This window comes from Varanus komodoensis, unplaced genomic scaffold (assembly GCF_004798865.1).
Source record: "Varanus komodoensis strain SLA01 unplaced genomic scaffold, ASM479886v1 scaffold31, whole genome shotgun sequence".
Classification (NCBI taxonomy): Eukaryota; Metazoa; Chordata; class Lepidosauria; order Squamata; family Varanidae; genus Varanus; species Varanus komodoensis.
The window spans coordinates 900,420-915,198 of record NW_025335780.1 but is presented as its reverse complement, the minus strand read 5'-3'; the positions used below and the strand labels follow the sequence as shown (position 1 = coordinate 915,198).

The 14,779-nt window shown below is 53.3% G+C and overlaps 1 protein-coding gene across 2 annotated transcripts; it reads right to left on the bottom strand.

The window, feature by feature from the left end:
* Positions 1-6,496: 6,496 nt before the first annotated feature.
* EDA2R (ectodysplasin A2 receptor) lies at positions 6,497-13,079 on the bottom strand. Of its 2 annotated transcripts, none has more exons than XM_044437883.1 (8): positions 12,958-13,079; positions 12,321-12,499; positions 11,965-12,050; positions 11,120-11,284; positions 10,590-10,736; positions 9,849-10,354; positions 8,831-8,870; positions 6,497-8,190 (listed from the first exon to the last, which is right to left on the bottom strand). In XM_044437883.1, exons 1-8 carry the CDS (start codon positions 13,042-13,044, stop codon positions 8,186-8,188), a joined length of 1,215 nt encoding a protein of 404 aa, XP_044293818.1. In that variant the 5' UTR covers positions 13,045-13,079; the 3' UTR covers positions 6,497-8,185. The 2 variants fall into 2 exon arrangements, with proteins under 2 accessions (XP_044293818.1, XP_044293817.1); XM_044437882.1 differs by having other exon boundaries at positions 6,497-8,164.
* Between the last annotated feature and the right edge of the window lie 1,700 nt (positions 13,080-14,779).

The following is a 14,779-nucleotide window of genomic DNA, read 5'->3' as shown; positions in this document are numbered from 1 at the left end:
GCGCGCCCTCGCGCGTCAGCCGCGCGCGCCGGGGGGGAGGGCGGGGGGCGCGCGGCGATGACGTCGCCCGCAGAGCCGGGCCGGCGTCGCCTGGGCGCCCGGGGGCGGCGGCCGCGGAGGGGGCGGCTTCCTCGCAGGCGGAGCGGTCGCGGCGGAGCCTCCCTCGCGCGCCGTTAAACTCCGCCGCGGAGCAGCGACGCGGGCGCCGCCGCGAGACAGATGCCGGCCCCGTGAGCCTTGGCAGCCGCAGCTCCAGCTCCGCCGCATGACGCCCCGAGCCGCACGCGCGCCGCCCGTCCGCCAGAAGCCCGGGATCTCGGTTTGCGGAGGGAATGGAACTCGGGTTCGTGGGGAAGACCAAGCGTCCGGACCGTCTAGGCTTTATTGTTTTACCCCACGGTTCCCGCGGTGGACTCTCACGAGAACGCGTGCACTACCCGGCAGGCGGAGGTGAGCTCTGCTACCAAGCGTCAGTGCCATTGCAGGGCATTTATAGGTGCACAGGTACAGGGCAATTGGTGACAGAATGCAGAGATTACAGCAGGAGTCGGAGGTCATCGCATACAGAACAGATAAAGGAATGTCAGTCAATCACACTGTAACAATGAGATCACAATATTTCTAATTGCCTGTATTGACACTTTAGTTGAGTGACTTGAACCCATCTCCAGGTCTGCTCAGACATGCATATTCAAGCTACTACAAACTACTCATGATAAGCTCAGACCCCCATCTCGACTCTAGACATTCTGCATGATCAGGGCACTTGAAGCCCTCTGGGCTATCAAAAGATTATTGTAAACTGAATTCCAACAATGACTATTTACAATGGATATTTGGGCTAAAATGGCCTGCTGTAGCCTACAGCTAAAGGTGAGAGAAAGGAGTGGGGAGTGCCATTTTAAACAGTGACAGCTTGGTTTTGAGAAGGAAGACGGGATTTGATCCCACAATGCAAAGGCACACGAGTAATGCTTTTCAGACAGGATTTACCCAAATTTTCCCAACATGTCAGATGCCAGACAAAGCCAGCCTCGGCGAAAGACATTCATGCTGTTTTTTAACCGATCCTAAGTGATAATATCAACGTGCATTGGCAGCCTTTCAGTACTTATGCCCAGGGCCGTGCGTTGTGTGTCCATTCTTTAAACTAAAAAGCCTCAGTCTGTTGGGAAAGGTGCTTCTAACGCGTCCTTTTGCTTGCTCCTTCCTGCACCAGTTCAAACTACCTTCTTTGAGATGTGGAGATCATACGTAGTATTCCAGTACAGCTGCACCGAAGATGTGGTGAGCACATTACAATAGACTGCTCTGTAGTGAGGCACCACTTGGAATACTGAGCTGGGAGAAAATACCAAATAGCATTTGCAGCATTCAGGAAAATGTCCACATTAAACGCCATACGTTTGGGCACTGGAGCAACTTAAGGCAAAGCAAATTGTAAGCAGGTGGCATTTCACCATCTTGCTGATGTCACCTTAGGATGAAGAAGCTTCTAAAGCTTAACCTAATAGTAATTTTAGCCCACTGAGCCTTCTCCTAGCTTCTGGGGAGAACTGTTTGTCCTCTTTTGATACCTTCTCAACAACTGTGGACTGCCGCCCTTGCCGTGCAGGTTTGTTGGTTCTGTCCACCTTTATGAAGTGATAAAACATTCAGGCTTCATACACAAGAAAACAATACTTTATAGAAAACAATATTCTTTTTATTTCTTAACTGTAAATACAAAACATGAAATGACCTAATTTTAGGGGATTCACAAATTAGGTCTGGATTTTACTCCTGCAAAATAAAACAAGTATCTCAAACATCCAAGTCAGACTCATGTGAAATTGCATTCAAAGCAATGCAATACTTAGATAAAAAATATAAACATACATCATTATTTTCCCAAAAATAACCTACAATTAAGAAATAGAAACTCTGTAAGAAATACCAACTGTACAATTTTCCAAAGGAAATTCCTGGCTTCAATACAATAAAGCATGTTTTTAAAAGTCAGAAACTTTGTGTTGTAGAATGTACTCACACCCTTTGTTTATCAAGAATTGTAACAAACTATAAGCAAGAACTCAATCCAAATATTTTTAAACATGTGTATTCCAGGACAATGCTGGCAAGACTGTATCTCGCCTGTTGCAACTAGGAAGACTGCCAGAACCACCCTGCCAGCTGTGGAGCCTGCTTAGCATCCAAAGCACCGTTGGCCTCACAACAGCCTTTCTTCCTCCTCTTCCAGGCTGCTTGGTTAACCTGCTCCCCTCCCTTTGCAAACAGTGGCAGGAAAATTATGCCGCTTCATTGCAGCAGAAGATTCCCCTGCCCTGTGCTGAGGGCACACTTGGGACTGGGAGGGCTTTCTTTCCTGCAGACCCCATACCTCCCCTTGCTTTCCTTTCTAGCCTCCCACCTGCTCCCGCTTTACCTCTCGTAACATTGGAGTGCCAACATCAGAAAGGAACAGGACACAAAAGTTTCTGCAGGAGCTGTAAGGGGTGGGCTGAGTAAGAGATCAGATACTTTTATCTCCAGGCAGAGAGGAGGAGATCCCAACCACTGAGAAGGTCCTGGACACCCCTCTTAGGGATCATGCAATTGTAAACTCAGTTAGTTGAAACAGTCTATAAAAATATGGCCTTTCTCAGCATCCTTCTATGGAATAGCAGGTGAAGAACTCATTCAGTGGCATGATGAAAAAACTCAAATTGTAGGGTATTTCATTAAATATCGACAATAAAGACTATTTAAGCATGCATTTAATGACCAGGACTTGCACATAAGTTTCTTGGACAGAAGTCATCCTGAACCTGTAGCTCCCTTGCCATGGAGCAATTGGGCAGTTTTCTGGTGGTAGATCCACAGCATGCAGTTTTGAGAAAACAAACCTCAGACATGCCATTGCATTTCAGTACTGCATGAATTGCAAGCTTTCGAGAGTGAGGTAGCCGTTAGCAGTAACATCAGGAAGGAAGAGTGCGCAGCTCAGCAACAGATCTTACTCCGCTCCCATTAGAGTTCATGGGTCTAATGTGCTGAGCTCACATTGATCCACGTGGGATGCAAGCAAGAGTAACGTGGCTGAGCCATTCACATGCATCGCCCTTCATGTGATGCCACTTCACTAGAAGCGTCTACAAGACGACATTTTGTGCACCAAAGGAGATGGCGCAGTTCTGAACTCGGTTCCCTGTTTTCCTGAACTGGGACATAACAAGGACTTCCCGATCGATGTTATAATGCTTCAAAATGTTTATCTGCTTCCTAAAACTGGTTACTTTCAGCTGATTCCTGGGTGTTCGGTATTTCTGTCTTGTTGTTCAGCACCAGTGTCGCTTATCCTCGCTCACAGAACTGTATGCGGTTTTGTTCATATGACATTCAACTAAAACGTACATCTGTCAGATTACGACCCAGCCTTATAAACTGACTGAGATTTAATTTCAGATAAGGGCTCTGAGGCACACTGAAGACAGATTCACATAACCATGTCTTCCTTATCTGGACTGGTTGTGGAGAAATGGCGAGACTAAGTTACTGGAACATTCCAAAGCATGTTGAATGGAAGACCAGTGAGACTCCACCAGGACTCGGAGAAAATCCGACTGAAACTCATAGTAGTTGTTTAGCTACTTTGTGAATCAGAGTCATGGACCTCAGATGCATGTAAACTTATCTTGTGTAAGTCCTATTGAAATCAGTGGGACGTATTTCCTAGTAAAAACGTGCAGGGTCATCGGGCTGCTCACATGTCAGGCAGAAGCAGCCCCTCTGCACAGAGATCTTTGTTTCACCGGGCACAAAGGGATCTGGTTTCAACGTCTTAGTCTTCAATCAAAAAGGGTCCTGTCCGAACCTGCATTCACAATCAAAATATATTCTATATACACAGGCACAGAAACATGAACAAACTGAAAGAAAATACATTTGAAATAGTTCTTATTTTTCACAGAGTGAAATCTCATAACCCAGGCAACGGCAGTCTGCAGGCATGGCCTACAAGGCAGGAAGCCGTGGTCCAGACTTCATTGTGAAGGAGAAGTCAGTGTGCAGCAAGCCGTAGGGTTCTGCCTGGGAGAGATGCTGGCAGGCGGGACAGCGTTCAGGTCTATCACGCACCATCCCTAGGCCAGGATGTTTTGCTGCAGTGCAGAAGTCAATGGACTAGGAAGATGCAGCTGTGTTTGCTTTGCATGAGGAACCTGATCTTCATTTAACACTTCCTCCTGCAGTTTCATACTTAAGGAAAAATGTTGGATGTGGGCGTGAAAACATCCATGGGCAGCAGGGTTTTCAAACTCTGTAAAATGGTACATTTTTGCAGGTCAAGGCTGAAAGTTTCCCCAGCATGCAAGAAAATACAATTTGCGGCTGGAAGCATTCATGCTCCCAACAGGAGGGTGGGCAAAGGAGCGGGGGAACCACGTGGGCCCACTGCAGCCTTTGAGGAACATCAAGAAAAAGATTTGTTGGACGATGAGAAAATCAATCTTCACACCATGCTATTTCACAGCACCAGCAAATAACACACGCAGCTGCAAACTGCGTTGGCCCCCAATCTCCTGGCCAGCGAAGAGACACGCTGGGTCTCCCAGAAATGAACAGCACCTCATCATCCACCTGCTGAACTGACAGTATGGCTGCCTCTTCTGAGTCCAAGAGGTGAGGCAGCTTTCATCTATACATAATTAAGTCATGCAGTTAAGATGAGCAGATTGCTTCCTTCCCCCCATTTTTTGCAAGGGAGAGCAGCCACGGCTGGGGAACACAGAATCATCACAAAAGCGGTTCCAGGAATCAATTCGGGCACATATCCTAGGAAGAATGAACTAAAGAATAGGCAGACTCTAAACTTCATCCTAAGGTATTTTACAAATCCTTATTTTAAAAGAGCTAAACAAAACCCCAAAGCCACATACCCAGTTAGGACTGGTGAAAGGAAACAGCAACTGCAAAGCCTTTGCCATGGAATCTCTGGAACTGTGCCCATTGTAACCTTTCATCTTGCCTAAAATGGATTAACTTTATACATATTATGATAAGCAGTAAACACCAGAATGTATTCCCAGTCAAACCTGAGCTGAGCTTAAATGTGTAGATTAATTTCAACAAGGTGATACGTGGCTTTTAAGGTTTTCGTGAAACAGTATTTTTCAGTACCACCCAAACCGTCATATCAACCAGCTTCAATTTTTTGCCCTGTCTGCATTTCCAGACAACTTAACATCCCTGGTGGATTAGCAAAGAGTATCTGCAGCCAAACTATGTAAGCCAGCCAGTTCCTAGCAAATAGGAAGACATGTAGTCAGATTACCAGCTATAATTACCGAAGAAGAATTGAAACTAATTTCAGTCTGTTGACTGAGATTAATATGGAAGTCATGTAACCACACCAGTATCGATACTGTATGTATCGGATTCTCTGCAGTTATACCTGAAGTCTTCAAAAATCATTGCATCATCAAATTCTTTCCAATAAAACCAACCCAAACAACACACAAATGTAATGTATATCACAGCTGCTACTGCTGGGCTAAAAAGAGAGCCAAGTTTGGCTTCGAGCTTGTGCTTTAATAGAAGATGACATCAGATAAACAAGATGGGTTGATGACCCCACACTTCTCAAAGCTAAGTATGTGGTTTGAAATGCTAAACCAAGGGGGCAAAAGAAGAAAGCCAGGAAGAGGGTGGAAAAGGAGAAGGCTGATTCGGCGGACAGCTGCCCCGACCCAACTCTAGGAGGACGAGCACAGACAAGATGTGCGGTCCTCTTCCTCAGCTCACCCGGCACCAGGGCTGGGCACGGGTGGCCCATAATCAGCTGATTAGGGGGGAGAGAGACTGAAGGTGGGCTGCTGTTCTGCCTTCTCCCCCATCAGATAGCAGGAATTCAGCTTCTCCATATTTATTTATTTAAAACATTTCTATGCCGCCCCCATCGCAACAAAGCCTCGGGGCGGCTCACAGCAAGATCCAAATTATACAATAAAAATAGCGGTGCGCACCCAACCCCCGTGCTCTAACCGCACGTGTGTTTGCGGGATCCTTTTTCTAAACGAGAGAAAACCACTCTGCAGCGAAATGGAGCACCACCATGGCTCACTTAGCTTGGCCTGAAGCAAAATCAAACCTGCTTGGCACTTGCTGCAGTTTGCTCACCAGCTGCAAGCCAGCGAAATTTAGTCGTTTGGGTGCCTTTTCTTTGTGTAAAATGGAAGCGGGGTGGGGGCTGCAAGTGCTCTGGGTATCACCCTTCCTGAATCAGGTCTTAAAGAGGAGACTGAGGCTGGGAGAATTCAGGGCAGAGCTGCCGTGTCTGGCAAGCGCTCCGTATTTGTCACGTGTGAGTGAACGCAGGCTCCCTACCCTTCCTAGCTCTCGCCTCCAACCCTGAGATTGGTGGGCTTGCCCTCTGCAAGCAGGGCTGACCTAGCGCAGCTGGGAGGTTTGTGCGTGAATCTTATCTCCTCCAGATCATTAAAGCTAATTCATTACAGGAATTTTCTGCCCCTTGTAAAGAAGCCAAGTTTAATGACTTGCATTAACATTGTTCACATCACTCGCTCTGGGATTCCATTCGTATTTCAACACATTTGCTCCCAGAATTCACTTGTTCAAACTGGCACTTCAAAGCTAGGCCTAATCCTTCCTGCTGAGACACACAGAACTGGGCATCTGGCCGAGAAGCCTTGGAAACGATTGCGGCGAAACCCTCGTGCTTCCGGCGGCAGGCTTGAACAGATTCTCCCTGGAAAGGGATGATTTTCCCAAGGGTTTCCATCCTTGGAAACCAGAAAATGAAGTCACTGCTTTGACATGAGCAGCAGGAGAGTGTCAGGCTAGCTGCACCCTGTCCCCAGCGGCACCCTTGGGTCAGCGAACCGGCACGTTACGATGCCCATGATAAATAAAGAATAAAAATAGCATTTCTGCACCAAGCCATGGCCTCATTCAACATCACTGACCATCTCCTGGTTTGCGGTCTCCTTTACTACTTTCCTGTACATTACCAGAGCTGAAATTATTCTAGGACAGAACCATGTTCAGGAGCTGGAAACAAGAGTACTGGTCCACAGAGCTATTTGCTAAGATGACCAGAGCAAAGTCACCCCAAACAGGTCATAGGAGGAAACTCTGTCACGCAGAGGCGAGGAAGTATCTGCCTTCAACTACTGGCTCAAGCAAACCCCTCTTCCCTGAGGTGGTACGTGACCCGCCTTTCTCTCTGCAGTTGTGGTGAGGCATTTGGGGAATGCAGCTCCGCTGACATGGGGCATGGGGCTTTCTCCGTGACTGACCCAAGCCCTCTGCTAGGTCAGAGCTCCTGAAAGTTTGTCAGGAAACCAGGAAGTTAAGAATTAGTGTTACTTAGTCACCATTACAGCCAAGGAACCCTGCCTTGAGGCATCACTTGTGAGGAAAGTGAAATGAAAAGTGTGAAAACCTGAATTGTGAAGCAAAAGAAAAGGAAAAAAAAAAACCCATTACATTGGGAACCTTTTCTGTACTCCCAGTCTGACAATTACCCATCCTCCCATTGTCTTAAGTAGCGTGGTCCATAGAGCTTTTCTCCAAAAATGCCACTCCAAGGAGAAACAAAGTACAGCCGGAGCCCATCCGGATCACAGACTGGTCCAGTACCCTCTTTCTGCTGAATAACTCAAGGCTCCAAACAATAAAGGCATTCAAAGAGTATGTCACACCTGTACAAGATTGCTATAAAAGACAGGGGTTAAAAAAACCAACCCGATACCTGGCAGCGGTAAAATTCCCTTAAGGGATCGCACGCTGGAAACACATCACAGCAACCTAAAGTATCCATAAAGAAATGGACTTATCTTCAAGGTTTTGCTTGACGGAACAGAAATTTCTTCAGGCACATCAGGACGACCCGTGAAGATCGATTCTTTTGAAGCAGATGGTCAGTTGCTCAAATAAGGAAAGGAATGGAGACCTGTGGGCGCCAACTGCTTGGGACCTAAGGCCTGACTCTGTCAGGGCCACCAGGCCTTGCTGCCAGATTCTGAGAAAAGAGAGAGGTGGTGCATTTGCCATCTTCACGCTCTCTCCAAGGCAAAACCAAGACGATCCAGGAAGTGAACTGTATGAAGCAGCTCTCAAACAGAGGAATGATGTTTGAAATATTCCTGGGTTTCTTCTTCGGCCTCTGCAAATAAGCGGCTCTTGTTTAACCTAGGATTTTAGTCCAAAATAGAAAGCTTATTGCTACATACCCCAAACTTCCTGTCAGTGTACCGTTTCGCTGTCTTGGCATCCCTCATTGCAGAAAAGCCCGCAACGCTCTCTCAACGAGGACAGAGCTCCAGGGAGAAGAGGCAGGCCACTGCTCAGGGTTGGAAGTTCTAGGTTTCACTCCCAGCAACATGATTATAAAGCAAAAGCAAGGCATCAAATCGCTGGAGCTTCTGCAGAGCTTGGGCCAAGATAAGAACCAAAAGAGGGTTTCCAGAATCAGCAAGGTATTTAAAAAAGCCCCCTGAACCCAGACATCTGGCTCAGCTGGTGAGCCTGGACTCCCAGTTCCAAGCCCAAGTGGCTGAAACGTTGAGTCCTGGCGAGGGTGGCTCCAGCTCGAGACCAAGACACAGCAACAAGGACTCCGGGAGTCCACCTACTGGGAAATCTCGCAATGAGGAGAGAGAGACCCCGTCGCTCAAATGCTAATAGTAAACTCAATTCTCTGGGTGTGTTCCGCGCGGCAATGTTGTGTCGTTGGCCCGGCTTGTTCCCCTTATTGGAGACGCCAAGCTGAATTCCAAGCAGGCTCTGGCACCTGCTCCAGAAGGCAAACACTGGCAACTCTTTCACTTACCTTGTGTGATTTCAGTCAGGAGACTCTTCCCACCATGACCCTGATAAGATAAACAAATGCTTGTAAACAAATTAGCAGTTAGTTACACAGCAATCTTATCAACATCTTCGAATGCTTTGGGACCACTAGCCTTGGGACCAGGTTGAAATAGGGATGGATGAGAAGTGCCAGGGGTACAGTGCTCAGAATCCTTTATATACCATGCCTTACCCAAGATTGTTTACTAAGTGGTCAAAAACACAACTATGCCTTCAGTCAGTCTGAATCCTTCCCATGCCACACATTCAAAGTACTGAAAAATCAGACTCTCTCTTTCTCTCTCTTTCAGTTCTTTTACATATTCTGCTATCAACTGCATTAGATGTTTGTTCAGGATTGCAGACTAACCAAAGGCCTATGAGAACTGCTCAGGTGGGGTGAGCAGGAATGCTTAACTGGTGGCAAGGGCTTGCCCTGCATGGAGCGAGGGACTGGTCCAGATGACCTCTGAGGTCCCCAGCAGCACCATCGTTCTGTGTGGAGGGTGTGCCACGCCACTCTGGAACTGGCAGCATGGGGCAGAAGCTTCAGGGGCAGGCAGTGTCTGCTGCATCGAACTCTCCGAGGGGCAGACAGCTCTGGAACCGGAGCCCCATCCCTCGGCCCGACAGCCATCTCACTCCAGGCAGGGCCGTGGCGAAGCCAGAACCAGCCACAGCATGGGACCCCACGCCTTATGCCGACCGCCCCAGCGATGGGCCTGCTAAGGAGCATGGCTGTTAAGGCTGAAATATCCCTGGGGGCATTCCAGGGAAAGCCCTGAATGCAGCATGCAAACCCACAGGCTTCTGGGTAACTGAGTCAGCCACCGACTGACACAGTCTCTGGTGCCTTGGTGCTGAGAGTTGTTCTGAGCAAGGCTGGACTGCTGGGTTGGCGGCCGGCAACTTTCCCCCCAGTCAAACGGATCTGCTGCCCTGCTCGTCCCCCTTTGCAGTGGTGGCTCTGGCTCAGAAAGAGAGCTGAGGCAGAAACTTACCAGAAGCTCCCCGCTTTCGGCAGGAGTTCTGAAAGATGGAAAGGGCTCCTGGCCAGAGTCAGCCACGAGTCTGGCGAGGGTGCCGGCTGCCGGCTGCTGCCTGCCGGTGAAGCCCGCCTGCTCCGCCCCGTTCCCGGGATCCTCTCTGCGGCTGGTGGCCTGAAGCTCGGCCCGGGCGGAGAACGTCTGCAGGTCCAGCTCCGTGCATTCCACGGGGGCATGCGGCCAGTGGTGCTGTGACTCCGTGGCACACGAGGAGAGCGGAGCTGGGTGGTCGAGGTCCCCGCCAGGGTCCTGCCTGCACTCTGGGAAGAAGCTGCTTCCGGAGGAGCAGTCGCTGCAGCCTGAGTTCCTGATCAGGGGACGGGTCTCCAGACGGCCCCTGGCCAGGGCAGCCTTGGGGCTGATTTTGATCAGGCCGGACAAGCCCAGATCCGGCTGGGGAATGGGGAGACGGAGCCCGGGAACATCAGTTTCTGCGATGAACGGGACAGCTTCTGCAGGACCTAAAATCAGAGGCAGGACTTACAGAAGCACTTCCAAAAATGATACTTTGCACAGGGTGGGGGGCTGAGAGAGGGAGCGTCCCAGTTTGTGGGCAGCAGGCATGCCTTGATTTGGTGATCCAACCCCCCGCACCCCCCCCCACAGGAGCGTGTGTACCAGCGCCGCCCAACCAAGAAAGGAGGGTTCTTCCCGTGTCCAGCACCTCCCGTCCCCTGGCCCAAGGACACGCCCTACCTTCCAGTGGCCTGCAGCTGGGGCTTGAACTCCGGATGTCTAAGCAGCAGGGGTCCGACAGGGGCTCCTGGGAAGGGAAGTCAGCCGAGACAGCAGATGCCTGGAACACCACTCTCTGCCCAGGGAGAGTCTGACTCCTCAGGAACACTTGAGAAACACAGAGAGACAAGAAGCCGTCAGCAAACACACCTGAAATCATATCTGTACCCACCTGGAAAGGAAGCCCGCACCGTGGCTCGTGGATCCATCTGGACAGACATATGGCTTGCCACCTTAGCAGTCCGACGGATCCTAAGAAAGGAACCGATCCCACCCACCTGCAGCGTACTGCTGCTATTACTAGCCAGTGCTGCTGGGTCTGTTTTCAGCTTCCCGTTCTGCATGCATCCCCCCGTCCACTAAACATGGCCGGAAATATTGGGCACTCCTGCCGTCGAGGCCCGGAAGGCAGCTGAGAGGGAAGGAGCCGGCCTCCAGGCAAGGCCAGGAAAGGGAAGGGGGCAGACGAGCGGCTGCCTGGGGGAACTCACCCCGCTGGCACTGGCTCTTCCAGAACCGCTGGCAGTACAGGAAGGAGACAGTCAGGAGCACGAGCACGAGGATGACCAGGGCGCTGCTGGTCAGCACCACAAGTGCCAGGTCTTGTCCCGCGGCCGGGGGGCTTTCCATCCTCACCAGGCGAGCGCCAGAGTGGCCTGCAAGCGCAACCGAGGGGTCAGCCGGGCAAATGCAAGGGGCGAGCGCATGCTTTCCCGTAACGAGATTCTCAGCTGTGGCACCCACAGCTAATCCACCAAGCAATCTTTAGGCTGGACAAAAAGCCGTCAGCAAACACACCTAGACATGGGGTGTACCGGGAAATCATATCTAACTTTTGATAGCCCAGCAGCCCCAACAAAAAAGGCTCTCACTGAGTCCAGCCCGGATGCACAAGCCTCAGAGTAGGACCCAACTATTGTATGTTTTTAGACAGGGACGCCAGAATAGTCCAAGAGGTGAGGGAGCCCCCCAGCGGCCCCTGAGGAGGAGGAAAAGGCTCACACAGCAGCCTGCATGCAGGTGCCGACCCACGTGCACGATGCACGGAGACCACCCTGAAGACCAAGGCCATCGGCACCATATGGACACAGCGTCCTGCAACAGCAGAGGGCTGGACCTGATGGCCTTCATGGCCCCTTCCAGCTCTGCTGTTCTAGGATTCTATGAGCAGCCCACACAATTTTAGACAGATTGCAGGATCCAGCCTTTCCTGGTATGGAACTGGTAAATGTGCAGGGCTATTTCACATTTTTTGGGTCATGGCAAGACTTTTCCTGAATCAGGCCGCAACCAGAATCAGGATAAATGGCTGGCAGAGGAGCCGGCTGGTACGTACACTGCAGCTCAGAGGACGGGGTTTGCTTCGTGCACGGAATGCATTCCAGATCCTGGAACCCTCCAATCTGGGTTTTACTGTAGAAACTGTCAAGAGGAAGAAAAAAATGGAGAGGGTGCTTAATGCGGTGCTGCGTGCAATACACCAAGTAGCCCAGGGAAGCCTTCGCGTTGAGCAGCAGCCTTTGAGCCTGATAAAACCTCCACCGGCTGCACCCAAAGGGACGCTCAGCTCACACCGCTCTGGAGCGGCTCCTCTGCAGGGGGCCCTTCCCTCCGTTGTTCCCTCCCATGCCAAAGAGCTTCACCCTGTCACCCCGAGAGATGCGGGGGCTCCGGCGGTGCACGCGGACTCACCCAGGGAGGCACTCCCCGCAGGTCGCGTCCGAGGTGGCGCTGCAGTTGGATTTCGGCACCCGGTTGATGAGGCTGCAGGAGAGGCAGGGCCTGCAGCCGTGGGGGCCCCACGCCTCCTTGAATCGCCTGGGGTGGCAAGGCGCACACTGTGCGCTGCCCCCTTCGCCATAGCCACACTCCTGTGGGAGACACAACAGGCTATTTCCCCTGCGCTTGTGGGGCATTTGCAGCCTCGCGTTTCCGGGCAGTGAGCGCTCGAGGCAAGTAAAAACACAACGATTAAGTGCTTGGAAATGCAGTTGCCTAAAACCAGGGAGCAGAGGGTGGCTTTAGAAACGCAATGAGCAGATGCTGGGCGGCACAGCCCCGCCTTTGCCAGCTGCCCAGCGGATACCAAGGGGGAGGCATTTCCTGCAAGGGCGCCATGCAGCCAACACGCTGCGGCGGAAGAAGCACGATACGCTGTGCTCTGCACGGACCGGATTCGTGTGTGTGTGGGGGGGGGGGGGGGCGCAGCACTGTGCTGCTGGGCTGCTAAAAGGGACGCCTCCCTCGGAGGGCCCACTGGCCTGCACAGGGCGGGTGGGGACAGAATGCACTTCCAGCGCTCAGCCCCAAAGAGCCGCTCGGTCCCTACCTTGGACAGCTCCAGTCCAGGGCCACATTCCTGGCAAGGGCGGCAGCTCCCACGAGCATCCAGGTACTCGCTCTCTCCGCAGTCCATGGTGGTCGTCCGCAACTGTGGTGTCTGGTGGGCGAAGCAGGGGAGGGAAGGCCCCAGTGGCAGGTGGGCTTTCTCACCCCCTTTTACCTGCAACACACCCTGAACCCCCTGCTCCGTTAGTCAGCAAGCTGAGCGGCCAGTGTTCAGCCTCGAGCTAACACTCCCATCAGCCACAGCCAGCATGGTCAACGGCCAAGGACTGGGAGGGGACTGTATCCAGAACATCTGGAGGGCATCCTATTGGCTACCCTGACCTAGCCCAACGCCTCCTCGGTGCAGGCTCTGCAGGGCAGGGCAAAACGATGGCGTCCCCTGACGGAGGGCAGTTCCACCTGCTGGAACACGTCGCCCTGGCCTTAAACCTGAATTCCTCGTTGAGAACTCCTCAGACTGAGCCGTCGGTCCCCCTGTCCCCCAAGGCGGGCTGGTGGCAGTGGCACAGGGCAGTGGCCGTCCACCCAGCCGGAGAAGTCCTGGCTCCTCAGCTCCCTGCTGCGGCGGCAAGCCTTTCTGGGGACGGAGGCCACTTCAGCCGACTTCACAGCTGGCCCGACCGATCTCCAGGCCTGACAAGGCCAGCAGGTGGGCGGGGAGATGCATTCCTCCCGCAGGGACCCCAGAGACCCACTGGAGGCATGGGGGGAAGGCGGGCGAGGACTCACAGCATTCCCAGGCCCCTGCTGGGCACTTTGTGGGCTGGGCACGCTCCCCCCCACCGCTTGGCATGTGCCACAGAGCGGGTTGCCCTGCCCCGGGCGCCCTGGAGGGGCGCCTGCCGCTGCATCGGTGTCGTTCCACAGGCAGCAGCAGAGAAACACCAGCTCAGGAGACACACGCTCCCCCAGGACACACCAGCTCAGGAAACACACCCGCACCCCGTTGTGCAAACCTCAGCGGCAGTGCAGAGCAAAACCCCAGCACAATGGACCGCGATCGCAGCCTCCCACCCGCCCGAGGGCTCGGCCCACCGCCAGCCGGACGAGGACTCGGGACATGCGGCTTGGCCCCTGCACTCCACGCGCTGCCCGTCCGGGCAGCCTTGGGGGGCAGCAGCTGCGCAGGAAGGAGCGGCCGCCCCTTCCCGCTGCGCAAAGAGGAACACCAGAGCGGCAGCTCGCTCTCGGGGACCACGCAGCACAAAGCAGCGGCCCTTTCCGGAGGCTTCCGCGGACACGTGAGAGCGGCCGGTCAGCCGGAGCGGGGCTCACTGGTGGCCGAGCCCGCCTGGCCACGGGCAGCTCTCAGCGGAGCTCCTCTGTCCTCGCCCGGGGCCCAGGCGCGCCACGCGCGCTGCCGAATCTCCTTCCGCGCCCGGCAGGGTCGAGCACTTCTAGCCGGCAGGCGCAGCGCAGGCTCCGCGGGAGACCAGGTGGCCACTCGGTCCCGCCACGCTTCGCACCGCAGGCGGCCACAGGGCAAGAAAGGCCAGTCGGGGTGCGCAACGGAAGGCCCGCTTCGGCCCCGCGCGTCCTGCGTGGCGCGGCCGCACCCCCTCGCCTGGCCACGGAGGACCCCCGCGGGGCAGGGCGGGCTGCCGGGCAGGGCTTGCCGCCTCCCCGTGGTGGGCAGGGCGCGGCAGGGACCCCGGTCGCCCACGCCTGGTGCGGCATCCTCGCGCCTCGGGTCGATCCTGCGGGGAGCCAGGACGAGCGAGGCGCGGGGCGCGTGCCGGGCCCGGGGCCCCCGCCGGAGCGGCCCGTCCTGCGCGCCGCCCCGCAGCCAGCCAGCCCCGGGC

Bases quoted from the DNA above. Each gene is read 5' to 3' on its own strand.
- EDA2R (XM_044437882.1), bottom strand. From the start codon at position 13,044: ATGGACTGCGGAGAGAGCGAGTACCTGGATGCTCGTGGGAGCTGCCGC. The intron at 12,051-12,320 runs GTGAGTCCGCGT...TCCTCTTGACAG, and splicing joins TGCGGGGAGTGCCTCCCTGG to TTTCTACAGTAAAACCCAGA. The intron at 10,355-10,589 runs GTAGGGCGTGTC...CTCTGATTTTAG, and splicing joins CAGCTGCAGGCCACTGGAAG to GTCCTGCAGAAGCTGTCCCG.